Genomic DNA, 26346 nt, shown 5'->3' with positions numbered 1-26346 from the left:
TCGCTCAATTGGAATGTAAGTGGATTTGGAAATTGAATACTCTGCGCCCAAATGGCTTGAATGAGTCTTCTGGCTTCTCGTCGGTCCTATAGGTGTTTCCTGGTTCTGCATACTCCTTGTTTTTATTGGTTTAATGATTCTGTATTGTCACTTACATATCACTCTCGGGCCTTAGTGATACCGCATGTTTTTATCCTGGCCTATTTGTCCTTTGTCTCCTGACAGTAGCGCATATTTTTTGTTTGAGTTTTATTTCCATTTATTCATTATGTGTTTTATTCTATTATGAATTTGATCCTGTATGATATTATTTAAATTGATTATTATTTGTATGACTTGTCTATCCACAATTGCGTGTTATGGGTCATCGTGGTTTTATAATCCTAATCATGCTGTATTTTGTGTTTTATCATTTATACAATCATGGAATATGTCCATTTTGTATTATTCATCAATTAGTATATTTTGCCCAGGTTTACATCATCAGGTTCACTTGCATCTCAACGTCTGCAATTGTTTGTCATGTGTCACACTCATTTATACATTTTTATGCATTTGGTATATAATTCATATTTGTATATTTTTCCACACAGCACATATATTAATATCATCAATAATTCTTTATGTCGATTTTTAATTTGTTACTAGACACGTATACGGTACTTCATTCAATCTTAACACACAATGTGTATGTCTCTATGGTGATGCGCCGGGCCCGCGCATGCGCAATCCTGTTCTTGATGCCACCGACACTCGTGCGAGCTCAGTATCGCGCGATTGCCGGGGCTATCATCTGGTATAACGCGCGATTATGTGACCACGTTCATGTGACGTATCATGTTGTACTAGCGCTTTATGATAATGCGTCTTTACTTTTCTTTGCTCGCGCCTGCACACAGGAGTTTATTATTACCTATTAACTGTCTAACTGGGGTATTTAGCATGTGCCCCTCTGTGATGACGCCACCCCCAGAAGAAGGTTCGCCAAAACATGCGTCGGGGCTGGCGCCATCCCAGAGGAAGCACATCATGGGTAATGGATTCTTTGTCATTTGCTTGAACATTATTGTATTTTGCACTTTCATTGCTATTTAATCTGTGAGAATCATCTCCCTTGTGTCGTCCTCTTGTGGATGCCGCCTTTTCCCTGCAGCTATTTACATGTATGGACTATGCCTTTTACATTGTGTTAGTAAAGTGTATTTATATTTATGCAGTCTGGCATTTTTTTTTATTAGGTTTAACATGAAAACATGGAAGCTCTTTGTGCACATTTTTGATCAAACGTCTGTTTGGCCATCTATCAACCAATTTTGTTTGCTGTCTGCAAGTTAGCTTTATGGCTGTGCACCTGTGACTTTGGATGTGCTACGTAGTCTAAATTCTCTTGTATTTTTATACTAAGGCCTGTAACCAGGACAAAAGGAAAGAATGTTTCACTACCATTATAGATGGGGATTCTTTACTGTAAGAGCAGTGAGTTTATGGGTCAGTTTACCTGTCCTTTTGCAAGGCCATAACGTGCATTGATTATCAATGTAACAAGTCAATCTCTGCTCATTTAAAGGAACTTTTATATACAGTAGGCCGATGCAAACTGGAGGGGGAATGTATCATCTCTCAGTAGGGCAACCTCAGGCTTTTGGGTTTCATAGGATTTTCAGTGTACACTATAAGATGTTGCTTGTAGCATACCAGTCCAGTCCCTTGTAACATGCCCTAAATATGTTTTGTACAATTTAGTTGACAATGGAGGCCAGGAGCGAAATGACCAAGAAGACCATTACATTGGTGAGACAGTTTCTCAATAAGCAGAAGAAGAAAACATCTGGAGAAGTTGCTGAGGCATCACATTCGTCTGTCACATATAATGGGGCGTTGAGCCATTTACAGCAGTCTCTTGCTCACCTCGAAACTCTTGGTCTGGACTTTGTTGAGCACTTGAGAAGTTTGGACCAGGTAAGAATTGTCTGACACAGCCTTGGCCTCGTAATGCTATAGCAGAAAACGGTAACCTGCAGTTTTTACTGCGAGTGGTTAGGCTTGTAGAGCTTTTCGAGGTAGTGGTAGCCCAGCGGGGGTACCCGCTAATTTTTGTTATGAGGGTACAATATCTATAAGATTGCCTATGTGCAATGGGCTTTTCTATTGACAGGTTCCCTTTAAATACTCGTAGACACTATTAGGAAAGTAAATTACTTTGAGTCTTGGCCCAAACTGGTCAGAAAATTTCTTGGTACTACTCATTCCTAGCCTCGAAACTCAAAATACATCTCACTTTCTTCTTTCTTTTATACTCTTCTTGAGTGAAGCATTTCCACATCTTTATTTTTTTTTATCCATCAATTAATTTCCAGGACCGTGTGCAGAAGTATTCACACATGTATGATCTGTCACGATCAGAGAAGGAGAAGCTGAGGAACCTGGCAGTCACAATGTGTCTAGATGGTCAGTCTCTAAACACCATACAGAAGTTATTGGAAGTAGCAGTTGGTGATATTGACATCAGTCCAAAGGACATTGTGCGAAGCTCTACAGAGAGAATCATCGCTAAACTGAGGTAATGACATACAGTATTTGTCGCTCTATAAGACGCACCTAGGTTTTAGAGGAGGAAAATAACAAAATGTAGTTACTTTTCATCAGACACTTCGGGAGAGGAGGCAGGTCCTCTTTAAGTATTTTATAATTAGCCTTATCCTCGTATAGATGTTGCACATTTTCAGCACTGTCGAGAAAGTTTCTGTGTTTTTGGCTGCGACTTACACTTTGTGCATCCTTTTAGCACAGCGTGTTTGCTTTGAGGGCTTTCCAGGACGCAGGAGTCTATTACAATACAGGCCTCCAAATGGATATCCATGATATGAAGAGACTGAACTAATTAGCCCCTTCAGCGCCAGAGGGGAAATGATTTATCACCTTTAGGCCTCTCCAGCGCGGAAGGATTTAAGAGATAGATAATTGTTGTCGATGGAAAATAAAGAATCATCTGGACGCACAGCGCATAAATACCCCGGCCGTCCATGCAGAAAATGTGAAGCTCAAACATGGCCCAAAAATTGCTTTAGGAGCTCAAGTAGGGAGAATAACATTACAGCGCTGCCACTCGAAATAAATTAATACCAGCTCTAATTACCAAAAATAAACAGCGTCCCACTAGGGCCCCGAATCTAATGATCCTGGCGTCTGCACAGTATTGTATTGATTTTTATTAACTTCCCCCTAACCAGTCAGACGTGCATAAAATTTAAAGGGGTATTCCTGTCCCCAAAATTGATGATATATTACTTTATGATAACTGTAGTCCAACCTCTGGGACCATGAACGATCCTGAGGATGAAGGGGGCACCAAATTGATATAGAACAGCACCCCTTCTACATATTGGCACCCCCAGGCCTACTGGATGTGTAGGAAACTGCAGCCGCCCCCCTTCATTTGAACGGAGCTGTGATGTGAGGTGCAGTGCTTATTTCTCCGTAGGCAGACCCCCACAATCATGATTTAGAGATATGCTATAATTTTTCGAGACTGGCATACCGCATTAAAGGGGCATGCATACTCAAAAATATGTTTAAGAGATGACTAGGCAGGAACGTGCTTTTCACGATCAAGGAGAGGGAGGGGCTGACAGAGAGGGTGCACGGAGTGGCTTGGGCCCGCCCTCAGTGCACTTACTGCTCATTTGCATATGGATTATAAGTACATTTTGTCCAGAATGAAGCAGCGGATCGTGAAGTGAACGGTATCATTACATTCAGCTGAGTTAGCCCTACAAGGCACTGTGCCTGGTTTACCAGTGAATTTACTGCCGACAGCAGAGGCGGACTAGGAACCTAACGAGGATCTGGAAAAAAATCTAAAAGTGGCCCTACTGTATGTTGTAGGTGGTTCCAAACTGACAGAAGGCAGGGCTAACACAAGTAGGGAGGAACAACAGAAGTGGGCAGGGTCAGCAATATCATAATGCAACACAGAATACCGCCCCAGCAGAACCAAATACCACAGTGCAGCACACAATCCTGCCTACCCTGCCGCAGTAGTGAGGAAGGCACTACAGGTAAATTCAGGAGGGCATCTGTGGCCGCTGGCCAGGTGCTCAAGTACCTGTTGCTCCTAGCATTAATTAATTAATGCTAGGATCATCAAATCATTATGTACCTGGGCCGCAGCACCCCTGGGGCAGCATCGGCCCGCCAGGAATGTTCCCTGTAGGGTCTATGGCCACTCCACCCCAGGGCGACAGACTTCCTCTAAATAGAAATTGGCCAAACCGACCATTTCAGCCAGTAGTTGTAGGAAAATACAATATTAAACAGATGACCCGAGGGACTGCTGAAACATGGGTTGGACGTTGGACTTCATTCAGACTTCCTTCATTTGCATTGTTGATATCATCTGTTTTTGACAGCACTAGGTAGACCTGCAGGGACTTCCCAATAAGGGCTCTTTCAAACAGTTTTTTTTTTTTTTTTTTATACATTATGATTTCATGATGATCAGCATGGAAAATGCATTAAAGATGACCCCTCACCTCTTCTTACATGTCTTTTTTAGTGACTATTTGCATTCCCATGTAATAACAATTCTGGAGTATATATTCTTATGATTTTATGTTGTGCCATTCCTTTATTATTCCTGCTAGAAGTTTGCCATGAAGGTCCAGATGGGTGTTACCAGCTGGGTGTGTGACACTGGCAGCACAGATGGTGTGCAGGGCCCTCCCCCCCCCAACTGGTAACACCAAGATGGACCTTCAGTTATTAATTCATAACTTCTTTCAGGAATAATAAAGGAATAGCACATCATAGAGTCATAAGAATAGATGGTCCAGAATTGTTATTACATGAGGAATGCAAATAGTTGCTAAAACAGACATGTCAGGAGGGGAGACAAGTCCCCTTTAACCACCTCCGGACCGCTGTACGCACAGACGCGTCCTGGAGGTGGTTGATTCATTCCGAGTGGACGCGCCGGCGCGTCCTCTCGCGATGGCCGAGATTTCCTGTGAACGCGCGCACACAGGCGCGCGCGCTCACAGGAACGGAAGGTAAGAAAGTGGATCTCCAGCCTGCCAGCGGCGATCGTTCGCTGGCAGGCTGGAGATGTGATTTTTTTAACCCCTAACAGGTATATTAGACGCTGTTATGATAACAGCGTCTAATATACCTGCTACCTGGTCCTCTGGTGGTCCCCTTTGTTTGGATCGACCACCAGAGGACACAGGTAGCTCAGTAATATGTTGCACCAAGCACCACACTACACTACACCCCCCCCCCGTCACTTATTAACCCCTTATTCACCCTTGATCACCCCTGATCACCCCATATAGACTCCCTGATCACCCCCCTGTCATTGATTACCCCCCTGTCATTGATCACACCCCTGTAAAGCTCCATTCAGACGTCCGCATGATTTTTACGGATCCACTGATAGATGGATCGGATCCGCAAAACGCACACGGACGTCTGAATGGAGCCTTACAGGGGCATGATCAATGACTGTGGTGATCACCCCATATAGACTCCCTGATCACCCCCCTGTCATTGATTACACCCCTGTCATTGATCACCCCCCTGTAAAGCTCCATTCAGACGTCCGCATGATTTTTACGGATCCACTGATAGATGGATCGGATCCGCAAAACGCACACGGACGTCTGAATGGAGCCTTACAGGGGCATGATCAATGACTGTGGTGATCACCCCATATAGACTCCCTGATCACCCCCCTGTCATTGATTACCCCCCTGTCATTGATCACCCCCCTGTAAAGCTCCATTCAGATGTCCGCATGATTTTTACGGATCCACTGATAGATGGATCAGATCCGCAAAACGCATACGGACGTCTGAATGGAACCTTACAGGGGAGTGATCAATGACTGTGGTGATCACCCCATATAGACTCCCTGATCACCCCCCTGTCATTGATTACCCCCCTGTCATTGATCAACCCCCTGTAAAGCTCCATTCAGACGTCCGCATGATTTTTACGGATCCACTGATAGATGGATCGGATCCGCAAAACGCACACGGACGTCTGAATGGAGCCTTACAGGGGCATGATCAATGACTGTTGTGATCACCCCATATAGACTCCCTGATCACCCCCCTGTCATTGATTACCCCCCTGTCATTGATCAACCCCCTGTAAAGCTCCATTCAGACGTCCGCATGATTTTTACGGATCCACTGATAGATGGATCGGATCCGCAAAACGCACACGGACGTCTGAATGGAGCCTTACAGGGGCGTGATCAATGACTGTGGTTATCACCCCATATAGACTCCCTGATCACCCCCCTGTCATTGATCACCCCCCTGTAAAGCTCCATTCAGATGTCCGCATGATTTTTACGGATCCACTGATAGATGGATCGGATCCGCAAAACGCACACGGACGTCTGAATGGAGCCTAACAGGGGCGTGATCAATGACTGTGGTGATCACCCCATATAGACTCCCTGATCACCCCCCTGTCATTGATCACCCCCCCTGTCATTGATCACCCCTCTGTAAGGCTCCATTCAGACATTTTTTTGGCCCAAGTTAGCGGAAATTTTTTTTTTTTCTTACAAAGTCTCATATTCCACTAACTTGTGTCAAAAAATTAAATCTCACATGAACTCACCATACCCCTCACGGAATCCAAATGCGTAAAATTTTTTAGACATTTATATTCAGACTTCTTCTCACGCTTTAGGGCCCCTAGAATGCCAGGGCAGTATAAATACCCCACATGTGACCCCATTTCGGAAAGAAGACACCCCCAGGTATTCCGTGAGGGGCATATTGAGTCCATGAAAGATTGAAATTTTTGTCCCAAGTTAGCGGAAAGGGAGACTTTGTGAGAAAAAAATAAATAAAATCAATTTCCGCTAACTTGTGCCAAAAAAAAAATTTTCTATGAACTCGCCATGCCCCTCATTGAATACCTTGGGGTGTCTTCTTTCCAAAATGGGGTCACATGTGGGGTATTTATACTGCCCTGGCATTCTAGGGGCCCTAAAGCGTGAGAAGAAGTCTGGGATCCAAATGTCTAAAAATGCCCTCATAAAAGGAATGTGGGCCCCTTTGCGCATTTAGGCTGCAAAAAAGTGTCACACATCTGGTATCGCCGTACTCAGGAGAAGTTGGGGAATGTGTTTTGGGGTGTCATTTTACATATACCCATGCTGGGTGAGAGAAATATCTTGACAAAAGACAACTTTTCCCATTTTTTTATACAAAGTTGGCATTTGACCAAGATATTTATCTCACCCAGCATGGGTATATGTAAAATGACACCCCAAAACACATTCCCCAACTTCTCCCGAGTACGGAGATACCACATGTGTGACACTTTTTTGCAGCCTAGGTGGGCAAAGGGGCCCACATTCCAAAGAGCACCTTTCGGATTTCACTGGTCATTTTTTACAGAATTTGATTTCAAACTCCTTACCACACATTTGGGCCCCTAGAATGCCAGGGCAGTATAACTACCCCACAAGTGACCCCATTTTGGAAAGAAGACACCCCAAGGTATTCCGTGAGGGGCATGGCGACTTCCTAGAATTTTTTATTTTTTGTCACAAGTTAGTGGAAAATGATGATTTCTTTTTTCTTTTTTTTTTTCTTACAAAGTCTCATATTCCACTAACTTGTGACAAAAAATAAAAACTTCCATGAACTCACTATGCCCATCAGCGAATACCTTGGGGTGTCTTCTTTCCAAAATGGGGTCACTTGTGGGGTAGTTATACTGCCCTGGCATTCTAGGGGCCCAAATGTGTGGTAAGGAGTTTGAAATCAAATTCTGTAAAAAATGACCAGTGAAATCCGAAAGGTGCTCTTTGGAATATGGGCCCCTTTGCCCACCTAGGCTGCAAAAAAGTGTCACACATCTGGTATCTCTGTATTCAGGAGAAGTTGAGGAATGTGTTTTGGGGTGTCTTTTTACATATACCCATGCTGGGTGAGATAAATATCTTGGTCAAATGCCAACTTTGTATAAAAAAATGGGAAAAGTTGTCTTTTGCCAAGATATTTGGGCCCCTAGAATGCCAGGGCAGTATAACTACCCCACAAGTGACCCCATTTTGGAAAGAAGACACCCCAAGGTATTCCGTGAGGGGCATGGCGAGTTCCTAGAATTTTTTATTTTTTGTCACAAGTTAGTGGAAAATGATGATTTTTTTTTTATTTATTTTTTTCTTAAAAGGCTCATATTCCACTAACTTGTGACAAAAAATAAAAACTTTTATGAACTCACTATGCCCATCAGCGAATACCTTGGGGTGTCTTCTTTCCAAAATGGGGTCACTTGTGGGGTAGTTATACTGCCCTGGCATTCTAGGGGCCCAAATGTGTGGTAAGGAGTTTGAAATCAAATTCTGTAAAAAATGACCAGTGAATCAGTGGTATCTCCGTACTCAGGAGAAGTTGGGGAATGTGTTTTGGGGTGTCATTTTACATATACCCATGCTGGGTGAGAGAAATATCTTGGTCAAATGCCAACTTTGTATAAAAAAATGGGAAAAGTTGTCTTTTGCCAAGATATTTCTCTCACCCAGCATGGGTATATGTAAAATGACACCCCAAAACACATTCCCCAACTTCTCCTGAGTACGGAGATACCACTGATTCACTGGTCATTTTTTACAGAATTTGATTTCAAACTCCTTACCACACATTTGGGCCCCTAGAATGCCAGGGCAGTATAACTACCCCACAAGTGACCCCATTTTGGAAAGAAGACACCCCAAGGTATTCGCTGATGGGCATAGTGAGTTCATGGAAGTTTTTATTTTTTGTCACAAGTTAGTGGAATATGAGCCTTTTAAGAAAAAAATAAATAAAAAAAAAATCATCATTTTCCACTAACTTGTGACAAAAAATAAAAAATTCTAGGAACTCGCCATGCCCCTCACGGAATACCTTGGGGTGTCTTCTTTCCAAAATGGGGTCACTTGTGGGGTAGTTATACTGCCCTGGCATTCTAGGGGCCCAAATATCTTGGCAAAAGACAACTTTTCCCATTTTTTTATACAAAGTTGGCATTTGACCAAGATATTTATCTCACCCAGCATGGGTATATGTAAAAAGACACCCCAAAACACATTCCTCAACTTCTCCTGAATACAGAGATACCAGATGTGTGACACTTTTTTGCAGCCTAGGTGGGCAAAGGGGCCCATATTCCAAAGAGCACCTTTCGGATTTCACTGGTCATTTTTTACAGAATTTGATTTCAAACTCCTTACCACACATTTGGGCCCCTAGAATGCCAGGGCAGTATAACTACCCCACAAGTGACCCCATTTTGGAAAGAAGAGACCCCAAGGTATTTCGTGATGGGCATAGTGAGTTCATAGAACTTTTTATTTTTTGTCACAAGTTAGTGGAATATGAGACTTTGTAAGAAAAAAAAAAAAAAAATCATCATTTTCCGCTAACTTGTGACAAAAAATAAAAAGTTCTATGAACTCACTATGCCCATCAGCGAATACCTTAGGGTGTCTTCTTTCCGAAATGGGGTCATTTGTGGGGTGTTTGTACTGTCTGGGCATTGTAGAACCTCAGGAAACATGACAGGTGCTCAGAAAGTCAGAGCTGCTTCAAAAAGCGGAAATTCACAATTTTGTACCATAGTTTGTAAACGCTATAACTTTTACCCAAACCATTTTTTTTTTACCCAAACATTTTTTTTTAATCAAAGACATGTAGAACAATAAATTTAGAGCAAAATTTATATATGGATCTCGTTTTTTTTTGCAAAATTTTACAACTGAAAGTGAAAAATGTCATTTTTTTGCAAATAAATCGTTAAATTTCGATTAATAACAAAAAAAGTTAAAATGTCAGCAGCAATGAAATACCACCAAATGAAAGCTCTATTAGTGAGAAGAAAAGGAGGTAAAATTCATTTGGGTGGTAAGTTGCATGACCGATCAATAAACGGTGAAAGTAGTGTAGGTCAGAAGTGTAAAAAGTGGCCTGGTCTTTCAGGGTGTTTAAGCACTGGGGGCTGAGGTGGTTAAACGTGTCAGGAGAGGTGCCAGGTCTTCTTTCAAGAGTGATTCATTATTCCTTTGCCGATACCATGGTGGATAGCCACACACTGATTACCCCAAATGAATGCTGCAGGTTAATCTGACAGGTATTTTCCCGTGTCAGCATACCCCAAGTCCGCTATTTTTATAATATGTTTTTGCAACAGTTTTTTTCTTTGAAGATAGGATACAGAATGCAGCAGAAACCTCCATGCTGCTCTCACTTGCACTATTGATGGCAGTATTAATAGCATGGAGTTAGACTCACTCCATACGATGGCTCTCCGGGGTCGATAGACAAGGGTTACACTTTAAGAGCACACAAGACGTTCCTCCGCTGTGCGCACACATGAAATGTGTGATCCAGATTTCTTGCTCATTATGCCTTGGGAGCTGTTACATTGTAGCTAAATTATTCATCACTCTTTCACATGGAAATTAGCCCTCGAAACATTCTCTGTTTTCTAACATTCCCCGGGCTGATTTCCGCTGCAGCAATATATAGTATGAGGAAATTTTCACTTCAGAATATTGATGACAGCCATTAACACAAACACTTAAGTGTGTGTCAGTCACGGCCTCCGAAGCTGCAGTCATGGATCGTCTGGCCTTGCTGAGCGTAAAACACATTTAAATACATTTTCTGTCTATAGATATATCTATATAGAGCCAATGGATTTGAATAAAACATGGTGCATAGACTTTACAGTGAAGGAACCCCTGCACCCCTGCCGATCAGCTGTTTTAGCCGAAGCTACATAGCTTTGCCCACGGTATAGTTAGACAGAGCAGGTTACAGCAGCACTGCTCCCATTGAACTGAATGGGAACAGTGCTGCTGTTAACAGCATTGTCTCCTGCTCAGTGAACAGAGATGTGTAGTTCTGGCACTGGAGCTACAAAGAAACAAATCGGCGGGGTTATGGGGTGTTGGACCTTCAATAAACTGATCTGAAGATAAGTGATCAATAACAAAATTCTGTACATTCCTGCAAAGGCATGAATGCAAATTTACAACCATGGATAAAATGGAAATAGAAGCCCTGTCTGTCATTGTGGTCAGAAACTTTAAAGAGCCGTTTCTCCTTTATATCTGTTTACCGCTCAGAGGCCACACCTTCTTTCTGATACGCTCCGCCCCTTTCCGAGAATGCTGGAAAAATGTGTAGGAACCCCAGTTGCGACTTTTTTTTACATATTTTTGGGGCACATTAGTAAATCTGAGCCTTAGTATTTCTTTTATACGTGCTTTTGATCTGTTCCTGGATTTGCCTTCAAAAACTACATTTAAAAACCTGAATGTGTAAACCCAGCCTTAGACAGGCCAGAATAAAACTGATGAGAGGGAATGACATGTCCTTAATTCTTTTTTAGTGGGAATGATTTGGATTCTGGTGCCATTGAAGATCCTTTAAAAGTCTTGGAAGCTATTGTGAGAGAGGTGCACCTGAGCACCGAGAGAGGGTGAGTACACAGCCTGGGGCTTTTTTTTCTGAAAATGAGCATGACGAAAAGGAATATACCAGAAACCTCTTGAAGCACTGTGGCTCAGTGGTTAGCACTGGTGCCTTGCAGCGCTGGGGTCCTGGGTTCAAATCCGACAACATCTGCATGGAGGTTGTGTATTCTCCACTGTGTTTGCGTGGGTTTCTTCTGGATAACAATCCCAAAAATATATGCTAAGAGGTAAATTGTGGGTGCTGGGGATGAGCGCCCACAGTATATGTCAGCCACTTAGAAAAAGCTGGACCCACTGCACACTTTAGAATGCTCCCCCACCACCACATGGCATATATAATATGTCATTCTCTAGGTTAGTACAATTACAATGTTACCGAATAGTTTTAGTTTTTTTACATTTACCACTTTTGTACAGCATTTGCACATTTCATGGAAAAAGGACAGAATAGGGACAGTGTGCAATGTAAACTTTATTGATGTTTGTGCAAGTGTTTGGTGCAACCTGTTTTACATTGTGATCTTCACACTGGTAAATGGCGGCGTCAATAGAACAGACTAATTAGATGGTGATTAGATGGGTAGGTGCTCATCATTTAACTCCTGTTCTGGAGAAAATGACTCTACCATATGTGACAATCAAAGAGCGAGTATTCTCTGTAATTTATTGAGAGATGTAAGGGATAACATGCACAGAAGTTCGTATTGCTTTCCCCTAAGGTTATATGCTGTAGTTTCGCAACGAGAGGATAATCTTTGTCTGTGCTAGCATCAGCCTCAGGTTACGAACTACCTATGCTCTAGCACGAGATCATGGCGCTGGGGCCATTATAGGAGTTGGAGGATGCAGGGCGGTGTTGGGCTCCTTCACAATGGGCGGTGCTGGGCTCCTAAAACTCTAGTAACAGCCCCTTGGGCTCTTTACTGACCGAAGCAGCATATTTATAAAATCGTTTTTCTAACTAAACAAAGGCTTCCCTAGCTATGGCACATGTATAATACGGAGGTGCTAGTGGAGATCTAGCAGCACATGTAAAGCGCTCTATATGCTAAAACTAGCTGACAGAATCCCTTTAACAGTTTGGCAATTTTTGAACAGTTTTGAAATAAGATTGGCAGGTATTACTTACAGATCTCACTCCTTTGACTATATATCCTCTATACCCTGATCCTTGTCTTGTTTTAAAGCTTAGATTGTCAGCTTTAAAACAAACCTGGCTCATCCCTCTAGCCATTATACAGCCTGACAACGGCTGCTGCAGTGGTAGTTCTGGCCCTGTAGCCACTGACTTCCCTGTCCACAACCATCCTTGCGCTTTGAGTCCCTTGTGTGAGAAAAGTGCATTACAAATTTTTTTCATTGGCATTTCATTTAGTAATTTGATGTACGTTTACCTGCTGCCCCCCCACAATAGTATACAGTAGATGCTGTCAATCACTGCGTGAGGGTGGGGGAAGCAGGACTCACATGCCTCCTGGCAACAGTAAATCTGATTTTTACATGAAAATACTAAATCAAATTATTGGTGTTTTGTATCCCCAAACTTTATATCTGATAGATTCACTGTAAGACACTGGGGGTCATTTATGAACATTTTTATTCAGCTTTCTCCTGTAAAAAAAAAAAGTTGCAAGACCCTTTTTGCTACTTTTTAAGTGCCTGTGCGACAATTTTATTTATTTTTTTGCAGAGGCCTTTCTATGCCATCCTCACCACTTAGGAGTGGATCGGTAGAAGGACTTTGCCTCTGGCAAATTTACTGTCAGTCAGGGGCTGTAGTAGTTTTTACTCCAGACACACGGACTCCTAGAGGTGCGCCTAATTTAGGGTGCATTCACACAATCGTATTTTTGGTCCACATCCAATCCGCACCCATTCATTTCAATGGGTCGGCAAAAAATTTGGAAAACACTCCATGTGCTGTCCGCATCCGTATGTCCGTTCCGTAGTCCCACTAAAAAGACAGAACATGTCCTACTCTTGTCCGTTTTTTGTGGACAAGAATAGGCATTGTTACAATGGATCCACAAAAAAAAAGCGATTCAATACGGATGTTGCATCGAAGGCCGTCCATATTTTTGGCGGACCGCAAACTACATATGATACGGTTGTGTGAATGCACCCTTATGACGAGATACACACCTCAGCATAAATTAGGCGATTCTTCGTCCTTGCCAGGGGGGAAACAAAGACTGGAGACTGGAAAAAAAGCCGGTCTTTGTAAATGCCCTCCTCCAATGTGTCCCTTGGCATGAAACCTGTTGCGTACCTCAGTGGACACTGGTAGAGAATACAGTGGAGCATAAATTTATCTAAGGTCGTGTTCCCCTACTGGTGGCTTGGGAGCCACATGTCGCTCTCGGGCCCCCTACACGAGGTTCACTTTTGTTTCCATTGGCATACTTAGCTCATGTAACCTCCCCCCACCCCAGATTTTTCCATCTTTGACGTACTGATTAGTTTTCATCGCAACATTTTTCTTACCTTGCTCTTGGAAAGATTTGAGATGCGAATTCCTACCTCTCACGTCTCCTACGGATATGGCACGTCTGACACATCTCAGAAAAACAGATCTTTGTGATATGAGCTGGGATTCCGACAAAATAAACATAGGAGTGTGAAACACCTATTGAAATGTAACAGATTTCTACATTTCCATATTCTACCCTCTGCCCGAGCACTTAATGTGTTTTGCTTTATCCCCAGCCCCTGTAGCTTGACAGCAGTAAACATGCTTCCAATTAGCGCTAATGACATGGAAATGTTAAAATAATCCATATTCAAAAGATGGGCTTTATGAAGGCAGTGATTAAACGCAGGAGCAGCAGGCGGATAACCTCGCAAGTTGCTTTGTAATGGAAAAATCAGACACAGGTAAAATCTAAGAAAGGTCACAATGGTTTGTATACAAGCCGTACTGGTGCAGAACGCAGCAGCGCTACACAGTTACCTTCATTACAGCATTTCCTACAAAAAAAGGTAAGTTCCAAACGTGGTACAGCACGCCAGAAGATCCGACATAGCCACTGTTCTCTGGATCCAGCATAGCTGCATAGTGCCCGCATCCCTGTCGGACCCCATTGATTATAATGGGAACCAGTGAGGATCCAACTGCTTCCCAGCATAAATGCCGGGATTCAGCCAGTCAGGAATTGCTACAAGCAACGTTTGTTGTCTATCCAAATCCCGGTATTTCTGCCAGGGAGCGGCTGGATCTCCGCCAGTTCCCGTTATGGTCAATGGGGTCTGGCAGGAATCGGCACTATCCGGCTATGCCGGATCCAGAGGTCTCCAGGAAGCTGTACTCCTCCTGAATAGCCTGCCGGATTGCTCTGCCGCATGTGTGAAAGTAGCCTTAGAAGAAGTGAATACACTTGTAGCAAACATTAAAGGGCAATTTTTTTTTAATTAGTGCATTGTACTCATTTTGAGCTAAAATAATTTTTTCAATTGGTCTTTATTAAAAAATATGGTGTCCTTTTTTCTGTACAGAGCTGAGATGCTCTAGAAGCACCCTTTTTATTTTCTGTATTTTCCGTCAGACCAGGAGCAGATGGACTCCTTATCTCTGCTCGCTGACCTCCTAACACTCATTCTAGCTCAGTTCTTATCTTACTGATAAGAATGTAGATTAAAAAAGTGTTTATGACCTCTCTAGTTTAGAGATGAGGGTTATTAGGCACAAAGTAAAAGTGAAAGTACCAGTCACACAGTTTGAAAAACAGTTAACCCTTTGTGACAAAACAATTCAATATTTTTAATAAAGGCGAATTGAAAAAAAATGATTTTTAGTCATAAATGAGTAACATGCAATTATAAGCAAAAATTGCAGTCGAAGGTGTACATTGCCTTTAACTTTCCACTTAAAGGGGTTATCCCATGATTGATCTGAAAAATGAAAAATCAGACATCATATAGTACATGACAATACCTTTCTAACAAAGCTAAAACCAGCCCTGTACCTCACATGTATCCGGAGATATCCCCGTTCACTGCTCCAAATGGTCTGCTAGTTTGCTAGATTATCTTCAGCCTGGCAGCTATGGGCATGTCCTTTCCGCTGCAGCTCTCTCCCTGTAGTTGTCAGAGTTTCTAACAGAAGATGTGGCTGCTGGCAGTTGAAGATTTAAACTGAAGACCTTCGACCAGCTCAGTCAGACGGACCAAAAAATAAGGAAAAGAACAAACGGCAGATGGCACTATACAGATACATTTTATAGAATAACTCAGTGGCTGTGCAAAAACTTGAATTATGTACAATTACAAAATTTTTCAGATCCAGGTGCTAGTTCGAAAAATGTGCTTTGTGATACAACCCCTTTAAAGGGGTTATCCGAGAGTATAAAAAGGCCCCCCCATATGCCGGGCCCCCCACACTGAATATAGTTACCTTGCTCCCCGTTCTCTGCGCCGCTCCTGGTCCCCGCAGCTGCAGCTTCTTCCCGTGAGCGGATGAAAACATCTGGTGTCGAGGGGGGGGGGGGCAGCCAATAGCAGGGGTGACGGAGACAAGCCTTCCTAGTGTCACCCACGATGATTGGGAGGCTCATCCCCTCCTGCCATTGGCTGCCCCTTCTCCCTGACACCAGATGTTTTCATCCGCGCACGGGGAGCAGCGGCAGTGCGGGGACCAGGAGCTGCGAGTGGAGCCAGGTGAGTATATACAGTGTGGCGGGCCCGGCATATGGGGGGGCTTTTTATACTCTCGGACAACCCCTTTAGGCTTACTAAAATGTCCATTGAGGGGTTAAAAAATTAACCCCCCTCATCCACTTGATCGTGCAGCCGGTATCGTCTTCTTTCTTCTTCTTGCAGGACCTGCGCTGACGTCATCTCGCTCACCACATGGAGAGCGCGAAGACGTCAGCGCAGGTCCTGCAGGAAGAAGAAAACGATAACAGCTGCGCGATCAAGTGGATGAGGTAAGTAATTTTTTAATTATTTTTTAACCCTTAATGGACATTTTACTTATCATTCTGTATTAAAGAATGCTATTGTTTTCCAGTATAACCATGTTATAATGGAAAATAATAAAGTAAATGGACTTTAATGGGGTCCCGGGGGTCATTTCATAATCTCCTTAGCAACCATCCGTGAAAATTGCATCTGCACTTGCTTGCGGATGCAATGCGATTTTCACACGGCCCCATTCACTTCTATGGGGCCTGCGTTGCGTGAAAAACGCAGAATATAGAACATGCTGTGATTTTCACGCAACGCACAAGTGATGCGTGAAAAGCATCGCTCATGTACACAGCCCCATTAAAATGATTCAGTGTGGGTGCAATGCATTCACGTCACACATTGCACCCGCGCGGAATACTCGCCCGTGTGAAGGGGGCCTTAAGGTTGTGCTGCAACGTTAAATTGACACTTGATGCAATAAAAGCAATTGTCAACCAATATTAACCGGACAGAATAATATCAAAAACATCGGACCCCCAAGGAGTCATAATAATCACCAAAAAAAATGAATGAAACTAACTTACATATGTAGGAAGATCCAAAAAACTTTATTGTAAATATATATAAACATGAAAACAATACATACATATATAATAAAACAGGCAGCACAAGGCGGGACACACAGATGAGTAGCAGGACCCAAGGAGAGGCCGGGAGATCAGTGCACAAAATAACAGGGAAAAAAGAATGCTAGCTGAAAGAGCATACCTCAGAGCCTCATAGCAGCAACGCCCCAAACAAAGTGCAAAGGAGGCAATTGTGGAGATTGAGGTTGAAATAAAAAGGACAAGTATAAACATACCCTGAATGGTGCAAAGATCTCTCGGCCGACTCCTGACCCAACGCCGTTTCGCCAGTAGATCTGGCTTCTTCCGGAAGTATCTGATCTTTTGGGTTCCGACTTCTGGTACCCCTTCTGATCAGCTGTTTGAATAGGCTGCAGCCCTCCGGTGAGCACTACAGCCTCCTCCTAGGTCAGTGATGTCACGTGGGCTAGATGCAGTTCAGTCCCATCCAAGTGAGCTGCAATACCAAGCAGAGCCACTATATAATGTACGGCGCTGTGCTTGGTATGCTGTGAGGACACCACAGCGCTCACCAGAGCGCCATAGCTTCTTCAAACAGCTGATAGGCAGGGGTGCTGGGAGTCGTACCTCCACAAATCTGATATTTATGATCTATCCTGAGGATAGGTCAACGATATTGTATTCCTGGAAATCCCCTTTAAGCCATGTCCCTTTGTCAAATTCAAAAACTGAAGCGGGAGAGCTGGGTGCAGTGGCTTATCTTTTTTGGAGCATGTGTTTCATAAATAGGTCTAGAACTTGATGCGACATTATGAGACAAGGTCTAGACGCAATCCCATCAGGACATTTGCTCCCATTGTGTTTTAATTAAGTGTTCTTGCATGGCAAGACCACTTACTGTTATCTTACATATATATTCTTATTATAGCCAAATTTACCACCCTAACTCCTCCCACAGTTTTTACACTACATAGACAGTAATATACCGAAACGTGCGGATTGTTCCCGATTGGTGTGCTATTACTTTGGTTCACGAAATATCGGCGTTTCTGTGGCGAAATTGGTCCCATAGGAATGAATGGCGGAAAGTTCAAAACTAGAGTGGGAGCTGACAAAAGCTAGAGTGGGAGCTGAAAAATCAGGACATGATTTCTAATCTGCCACCACTCCCTCATTTTCAAGCCCACCTACACAAATCTTATATCAAAACGTTCAGCTATCCTTGCTGCCACTAAAAATGTCCACGGCTAAGCCATAGTCCTGATAGTTTTCACAATATGACTATTTGCTTGCAACTCACGCCGCCCATTGACATTCATTGAAACTCCATTCTAGCCACCTAAAATTTGAAGGGCAATTTCTAAACTGTGACTGTGCCTTCATTTCTAATATTTAATACTATGCATCAAAATGTAGGCCTGGGTCTTGTGATTCTCACAATATAAAGCTGTAGGATTTATAATTTTTAAACTACAACTGTTTGAAGATGGCAACCGCCAGTGAAGTGAGCAAGTTGGAGCAGTTTGTTTTTAACCGCTCTTCTCTGCCCTGCCCTTGGTGTTGAGTGAGTTGCCATAGGAACCCAGGTGTGTGAGCAGCCAGCAGAGTGACAAAAGCTAGAGTGTGAGCTGAAAAATCAGGACATTATTTCTAAACTGCCACCACTCCCTCTTTTTCAAGCCCACCTACACCAATCCGCTGCTAATGTTTTTATAAATGTATGTTTTAACCCCTTAAGGACCCATGAAGTACATGTACGTCATTTCTGTCCGGGACTTAAAGACCCGTGACTTACATGTACTTCATGGTGATCGGGCGGGTGCAGAAGTTGCGCCCGCCCGATCAGCGGCAGAGGTCCGGCAGTCACTGACCCTGCTGCATGCGCCAGCATTGGGGAAATCACTGATGCCAGCGCATTAACCCTTGATGTGCCGCGGTCAGCACTGACCGTGGCACGTGTGATGTCGGGCGGGGATCGGAGCTGCCATCGTGTCCCCGTGCTGCTGTGACGGGGACCCGATAGCAGGGAAGGCAGCGCGATGCCTTCCTCAGGCATCGGGGCTGCCTTCCGAGGGAGAGCCTGTGAGATCCAGCCCCTTGGATCTCACAGGCAGGAAGCTGTATGTGTAATACGCACTGTATTACACTTACAGCCAATTCATTCCAATACAGAAGTATTGGAATGCATTGTAAAGGGGATCAGACCCCCCAAAAGTTGGACAAAAAATAAAGTGGAAAAAAAAGTTGAAAAAAAAAAGTTTTCCCCCCAAAAATTAAAAGTTTTAAGTAAAAAAAAATCCATCATTTTTCCCAAATTAAGTAAGGAAAATACAATATAAAAATAGGGAAAAAAATGAAAATATACATATTAGGTATCGCCATATCCGTATCGACCGGCTCTATAAACATATCACATGACCTAACCCCTCATATGAACACAGTCAAAAAAAATAAATAAAAACTGTGCTAAATAAACCATTTTTTTTGTCACCTTACAACACTAAAAGTACAACACCAAGCGATCAAAAAGGCGTATGCCCGCCAAAATAGTACCAATCTAACCGTCACCTCATCCCGCAAAATATGAGCCCCTAACTCAGACAATAAAATAAAAAATAAAAAGAAATATGGCTCAGAATATGAAGACACTAAAACATTTTTTTTTTGTTTTAAAAATGCTGTTATTGTGTAAAACATAAGTAAATAAAAAAAAGTATACATACTAGGTATTGCCACGTCTGTAAGAACCTGCTCTATAAAAATATCACATGACCTAATCCCTCAGGTGAACACCATAATTTTTTTATTTATAAAAATGGTGTAAAAAAAATGCAATTTTTTTGTCACCTTACATCACAAAAAGTGTAATAGCAAGCCATCAAAAAGTCATACGCACCTCAAAATAGTGCCAATCAAACCGTAATCTCATCCCGCAAAAATCATACCCTTCCTAAGACAATCACCCAAAAACTGAAAAAACTATGGCTCTCAGACTGTGGAGACACTAAAACATGATTTTTTTTGTTTCAAAAATGATATTATTGTGCAAAACTTAAATGAATAAAAGTATACATATTAGGTATTGCCGCGTCCGTAATAACCTCCTCCATAAAAATATCACATGACTTAACCGTTCAGATAAATACCGTAAAAAAAAAAAAGTGTGTGAAAAAAGCCATTTTTTGTCACCTTACATCACAAAAAGTGTAATAGCAAGCGATCAAAAAGTCATATGCACCCTATAATAGTACCAATCAAACCATCATCTCATCCCGAGAAAAAAAAATGAGCCCCTACACAAGACAGTCGCCCAAAAAATAAATAAAACTACGGCTTTCAGAATGTGGAGACACTAAAAAATCATTTTTTTTTTCAAAAATGCTTTATGTAAAACTGAAACAAACAACTATCTTTACTCACTCCAAACACTCCACACAGTTACTCTGCCCACTCCATAAAGTTACTCTGCCCAGTCCAACCTTTCCACAGTTACTCCAACCACACAACAGTTACTCAAGCCACTCCACCCAGTTACTCCGCCCACTCCAGTTGTAGACTACTGGTGGAGGCAAGAACACTTCACACAATTTCCCCAGACAATGTAGCTTTTCTAGTTTTTATAGATTTTTTTCAACTCACACTTAGACCCTATTTACATTACATTTGGAGCCTACATTTAAAGGGACACTGACAGGCCCTATAAACATATTTAGTTATTCCTATGCAGTGATAGATCTATTAAAGTGTATTCCAATGATATAAGAGTACCTCCTGTCCGCATTGTAAACCATGTAAAAAGAACTTTATATTGATCTGTCAATCACATTTCTTTATGCCCAAGGGGCGTTTTTTCTCCTACCTTCGTGCCGAGCCGCGCCTCAACTGTCGCTTCCTAGCGCCGCCCAGCTCATTATTATTCACTGCGGCTCTTACATTCTCCGATCCTGTCAGTTGCCGCGCATGCCCGATAGATACTTATGGGCATCGGCCTCAATCGGACCATCTGCGCATGCGCCGGCACCCTCCCAAGCCTGTAATTGAATCCAGCGCCCGAGAGAAGGCTTCTGTTGTCACTTGATCACAGACAGATGGTCATAACTCCTGGTCCGCTGGGGATCGGAAATAGCAGGGACAGGAGCCACACGGCTGAAGTGGCAGGACTTTTCAATTGTGAGTGGACACACCCTATTGACAAGAGTAATAGTAGCTCCACAATGAATGTGTTTACTGGAAGAATAAAAGGGGAGCAAAAGAACACAGAAGATTCTGAATTGTTATTTGTTAATTGTCCTTTTTTGAAATGCTATGGACACCTTTACTCACTGAAAAAAGTGGCCTAAACGGGTAAAAATGCTCCAAACCCAGACACTGTAGCGTGTCTATAACCGGGGGAGCAATTCCTCCGCATGCGGTCCGCAGACAACGGCAATCCCCAGCAAAAAATGCGTACAATGGAGGATGCCGGGGTGGACCGCATGCACCACAAGAACATCTTACACAAAATGATACATTGTGCAGATAAAAAAATATACATACACAATTCACTGCAAAAAATGCACCAAAATGATACGCAACTGACAATACTAGCCAATTCCTCAGGCCGATGTTAAAAGCTGAGAACTTTGCCAATATCTTCCAGTCAGGAACATATCGGAGCCCCTCATGCACCATGTCACGGTGTCTCAGCACGCATGGGGTCCTACCACTAACCTGCCCGTGGTGTGTGAACAGGGTCTGAACCAACTCACAGCCAGGCTCTCACATGCCTCCATAGTGGTATCACCAATGCACTGTGAGGTAGAATAAAGCTGTGAGCCGCACCCAATAAATAAGGAATAAAAGGGGAACAAAAGAACGCAGAAGATGATCCAGAATTATTTGTTAATTGTCCTTTTTTGAAAGGCTATGGACACCTTTTAGGTCAATTTATTTATGGTTGCATTTTACTCATTTTGTACTGGAAATAATTTTTTCAGTTGGTTTTTATTAAAAAATTTCTGCAGTTTTTTGTGATACATGCCATTAAAAATCTGTCTTATTGTAGACAATCCCTCCTGAGTTCCGTCAGCTAACAGCTCATGTGAAGCCTTATCTCTGACCTCCTGACCTCATAAACACTCACTAAAGCTAAACTCTTATCAGACTGAGAAGAATATGGCTTAATGAGGTCAGGAAATCAGAGATCTTCACAAGAGCCGTCAGCTGACTCAGGAGGGATAGTCTGCAGATAGATCGATTTTTAACCACTTGTATAAAAAAAAACTGCTGAAAATTTTTAGTAAAGACCAATTGAAAAAAATAATTTGTAGCCCAAAATTAGTAAAATGCAATCTTAAAAAAATATATATTGCCTTTAAGAAGCATTGTTCCTTTCAAACCAACATCCAAATTGCAGCAGCTCCGAAATGACGTAAAGTCACTTAAACATTCTGTGCAGTCAGTTTCCAGACACGTCTGTATATGAATGACTGGAGATTTCAAAGCATTCAGGTGGTTCTTTTAGCAAATTACAAAACAAGGATGAGGGACGCACAATAGCGAAGTAGATGTGACTCAGCCGAGGCCATTATCCCGATCTCCACAGGCGTTAGAAACCGCTCCCATAATTACATCTCGCTGCTCAGTGTAAATGGATATTTTAATATTTGAGCATGTTTATGATCGAGCCCTCGTCAATATTTCATGCGCAATGCATTCATTTGCCGCTCGCCACACAAATTAGAGCGCTTTACTTCATAAGTGAATGTACAATTAGAGATCGGGTTTCCGGCGCGAAGAAACGTTTTTTCCTCGGCGAACACGATCTTTCTCCTGATTTAATATCCCCTGACACATCGGCCACTTCTGCTTAGAATGAGATTTGATTAGTCCCAATGAACGGCGGCTTTCTGAAATGATAATGTGACATTTTCATCTGGATCTTTTACATATTTATCAGGCGACGGATGCAGAATTCTCACGTAGGAGACCCTTTGGCGCCGAATTGATGTCCTTGTTGGAGGATATCAATTATGCACCACAAAAGTGAACAATTTGTAGACCAGTTTACCCAAAACACTGGCAAATTACCCTCCGTCTCATTTGAATAATACAATTTCTTTTTGTTGAGGCATTGTAACGTTATAAAGCGTCGGCTCCCGGCAATCTGAACTGTAATGGAATGACCGATATCAGCGGGGCGCGTTCCGGCTTCCTGACAAGTTAATCTGCCTCTTGATCCTTTGGTGATTTTTCTGTAATAAACCAGCAGTGTTTGTTAGGTGTTGTAGCTGTGATTAGGTATATCTGAGTATTTATATTTTTTTCTCTTTTATGCCTACTTGCGTTGGCAGCTGTAATTTTAATAGCAGTAGCTGTAATGAGAAGGGGAGATGGCACCGAGATGGTACCTGCCATCTCCATCGATAATTTGGAGGACAGGAGAGTGAATCATAAGGTGCCTAGGTAACAAATTAAAGACAACAGTGTATCTACCCGTCCTTTTACCTATCCATTTTATTACTGTCTATTTATTTCTTAGCTTTTTCATGTCTCAAAGCTCTTTGTTGCATATCTATCAGACCTGTCTATAGGGGGGAAAAAAATCCTGCGCTCTTAAAATCCAAGCTTTATTCGGTATACATTAAAAGTACAGGAACACGAGCCGTGTTTCGACATCAAGTCTTAGTCATAACCGGTTATGACTAATACTTTGAATCCTTTGAATCCAGAGTCAAAAAAGCAGTCTGGTTTGAGAGCTGCACTTATACAAGCGGACAAACAATGCGAACTTGTGATTGTTGGCATGTTTGATTTCCAGTGTGTGTTTGTATTAAGTGTGTGACTTTAGATTCAGGGACTTTAGGACTGTCTGATTCTTATCACTGCACTATATTGTATTTTTTCTCTTTTCTTGCGTAATCCCCATTTAGTATGTGTTCCATTATTGACAGCGCAGTCCAGTGCACATCGTGTCTAATGTATGCAGTCCTGGAGCAGCTGTTTGAGGGTGCATATCTTTTTTTCAGAATATGAGCAAATTGCCTGTTTGGAATCGCACATAGTGTACCTAACCGGGCGAATTTCAACACTGAGAAGCGATGACAATTTGAAAAAGAGATTGCTGCTCACTGAGCCAGAACTCTATAGGGTAGATGTGGGGGAGAGTGGTAGCGAGGAGGCTCAGGAAAGGTGAGGTAGCTAGCTGGGTGACAGTTAGAAAGAGGGGTAGAGGGAAGAGTGCCAGGGAGGCTAGCCCTGATCTGACACACCGCAACAAGTTTTCAAGGTTGGCAGATGAGGGGGATGTCTGTTCAAGGAGAGCACTGGTGCCAGTCAGGAGAATGTCAGCTCCAGTAAGCAGGGCAGGCCAGACAGGTGCTGGTAGTGGGAGACTCAATTATTAGGGGTACAGATAGGGGTGATCTGTCACAAAGACTGGGATTGTCGGACGGTGTGTTATCTTCCTGGCGCTCAAGTTTCGACACATCGCAGATCGGGTTGACAAATTACTGGAAAGGGCTGGAGAAGATCCAGCAGTCATGGTTCCATATCGGAACCAATGACAAAGTTATAGATAGGCGGAGCATCCTTAAAAAAAGATTTTTGGGATTTAGGTCACAAGCTTACATCAAGGACCTCAAAGGTGGTGTTTTCCAAAATACTACCGGTATCACGAGCCACACAAGAAAGGCAGCGGTAGATTAGAGGGGTTGACAAGTGGCTCAAGAACTGGTGTAGGAAGGAGGGGTTTGGGTTCCTGGAGAACTGGGCCGACTTCTCTGTTGGCTACAGGCTCTATCGTAGGGACGGGCTGCACCTCAATGAGGAAGGGGCAGTTATGTTGGGGAGAAAATGGCTAGAGGGTTGGAGGAGTGTTTAAACTAGGGACTGGGGGGGAGGGTAATTACACTATAGAAGGGGAAGATAGTGCAGAATAGATACCAGAGGCAAGGTACTGGGACTGGGGGAGGAATGGAAGGAGGGACTAGAACAGTTCAGAAGGAAAGGTGTAGGGTAAAAAATATACATAAACCTCTCAAATGTATGTATACTAATGCCAGAAGCCTGACTAATAAAACTGGTGAACTGGAATTAGTGATGTGTGAGGAGAACTATGACATAGTGGGAATAACTGAGACATGGCTGGATGATAGCTATGACTGGGCAGTTAATGTACAAGGTTACAGTCTGTTTAGAAAGGTTCGCCAATACCGGAGAGGGGGAGGGGTTTGCCTTTATGTAAAGTCCTGTCTAAAGCCCACAGTCCGAGAAGATATAAGTGAGGGACATGAACATGTGGAGTCACTGTGGGTAGAAATACATGGAGGCAAATATAAGGCTGTAATATAAGGCATCCCCCCGAAAATAAGACCTCCCCGATAATAAGGCCTTCCCGATAATAAGGCCCCGCCAGAATATAAGGCCCCCGAAGCTACCGTAAGGTGTCTGAATCCTCTGAACTGTAGCGGCGACCACCGCCACACATCTCACTGATTGGCTGAGCTGTTCAGGCAGTGAGAGGTCTCTTTAAATCAGAGAGCCCGCGACGCCGCCAGGACAAGCTGCCGCCTGCTGCTTGCTCTGCCCTGACGAAATCTGTCTGACTCGCAATTAGACAGTGAGTGAGTCTCGCGAGGCAGGAGTCGGGCACATTGTGTGGAATCTGGCCGGCACAGGGGTGACTGAGGTGGGGGGGGGGGGGGTCTGATAAAGTAGTGGGGGGTGCCTGGTGAAGGTGGGAGGGGGGGAGAGACTAAATAATCCACTGTCCACTGGCATAGGGTAGGGGGATCACTTAAAATGACACAGGGGGATCAGAGGGGGGAATCAAAATGACACAGGGGTATCAGAAGGGGTACTAAAATTGTAATCCCCCCCCCCTCTGATTCTATTGTGCCATTTTGATTCCCCCTTCTGATCCCCCTGTGTCATTTTGATTCCCCCCTCTGATCCTCCTGTGTCATGGAAAATAAGACTGGTCTCTTGGACCTTAGTGTGTCTCTGCAACCTCACTGACAATATTACTAAAACTAAATCTTTATTATAATTGCTAAAATACACATATAAACCTCTTGGGATCAAATGGTTAAAACTCTCAGGAGTGGGTTAGGTGTGCAGTTTCCCCTGAAGACGCCGAATCGCTCTGCAAAACATGTAGGGAAGCAGGCTCCAGATTTTAGGCAGGAAGGGTAGATAGGGATTCCAAATAAATGTATTCAAGTATCTAGAGTGCAGCTAACCCTCCGGGGATGACATGGATTAACATGTGAATCACATATTAGCACTAGAGGCCATATACCGCAACTAACCCACTCCTGAGAGTTTTAACCATTTGATCCCAAGAGGTTTATATGTGTATTTTAGCAATTATAATAAAGATTCAGT

The 26346-nt window shown here is 43.0% G+C and overlaps 1 protein-coding gene across 1 annotated transcript in view; it reads left to right on the top strand.

Annotated features, from left to right (window-relative positions):
- Positions 1 to 26346, top strand: part of NBAS (NBAS subunit of NRZ tethering complex) — a 708772-nt gene that overhangs the window by 505481 nt on the left and 176945 nt on the right. Inside the window, exons 45-47 of the mRNA XM_040427340.1 lie at positions 1744 to 1959; positions 2358 to 2560; positions 11404 to 11493. Of these exons, the coding sequence (XP_040283274.1) occupies positions 1744 to 1959; positions 2358 to 2560; positions 11404 to 11493 (509 nt within the window). The remainder of the gene's footprint in view (positions 1 to 1743; positions 1960 to 2357; positions 2561 to 11403; positions 11494 to 26346) is intronic.

Source organism: Bufo bufo, chromosome 4 (genome assembly GCF_905171765.1).
Source record: "Bufo bufo chromosome 4, aBufBuf1.1, whole genome shotgun sequence".
Classification (NCBI taxonomy): Eukaryota; Metazoa; Chordata; class Amphibia; order Anura; family Bufonidae; genus Bufo; species Bufo bufo.
The sequence above is the reverse complement of the archived record's forward strand: the minus strand, read 5'-3'. Positions and strand labels throughout refer to the sequence as shown.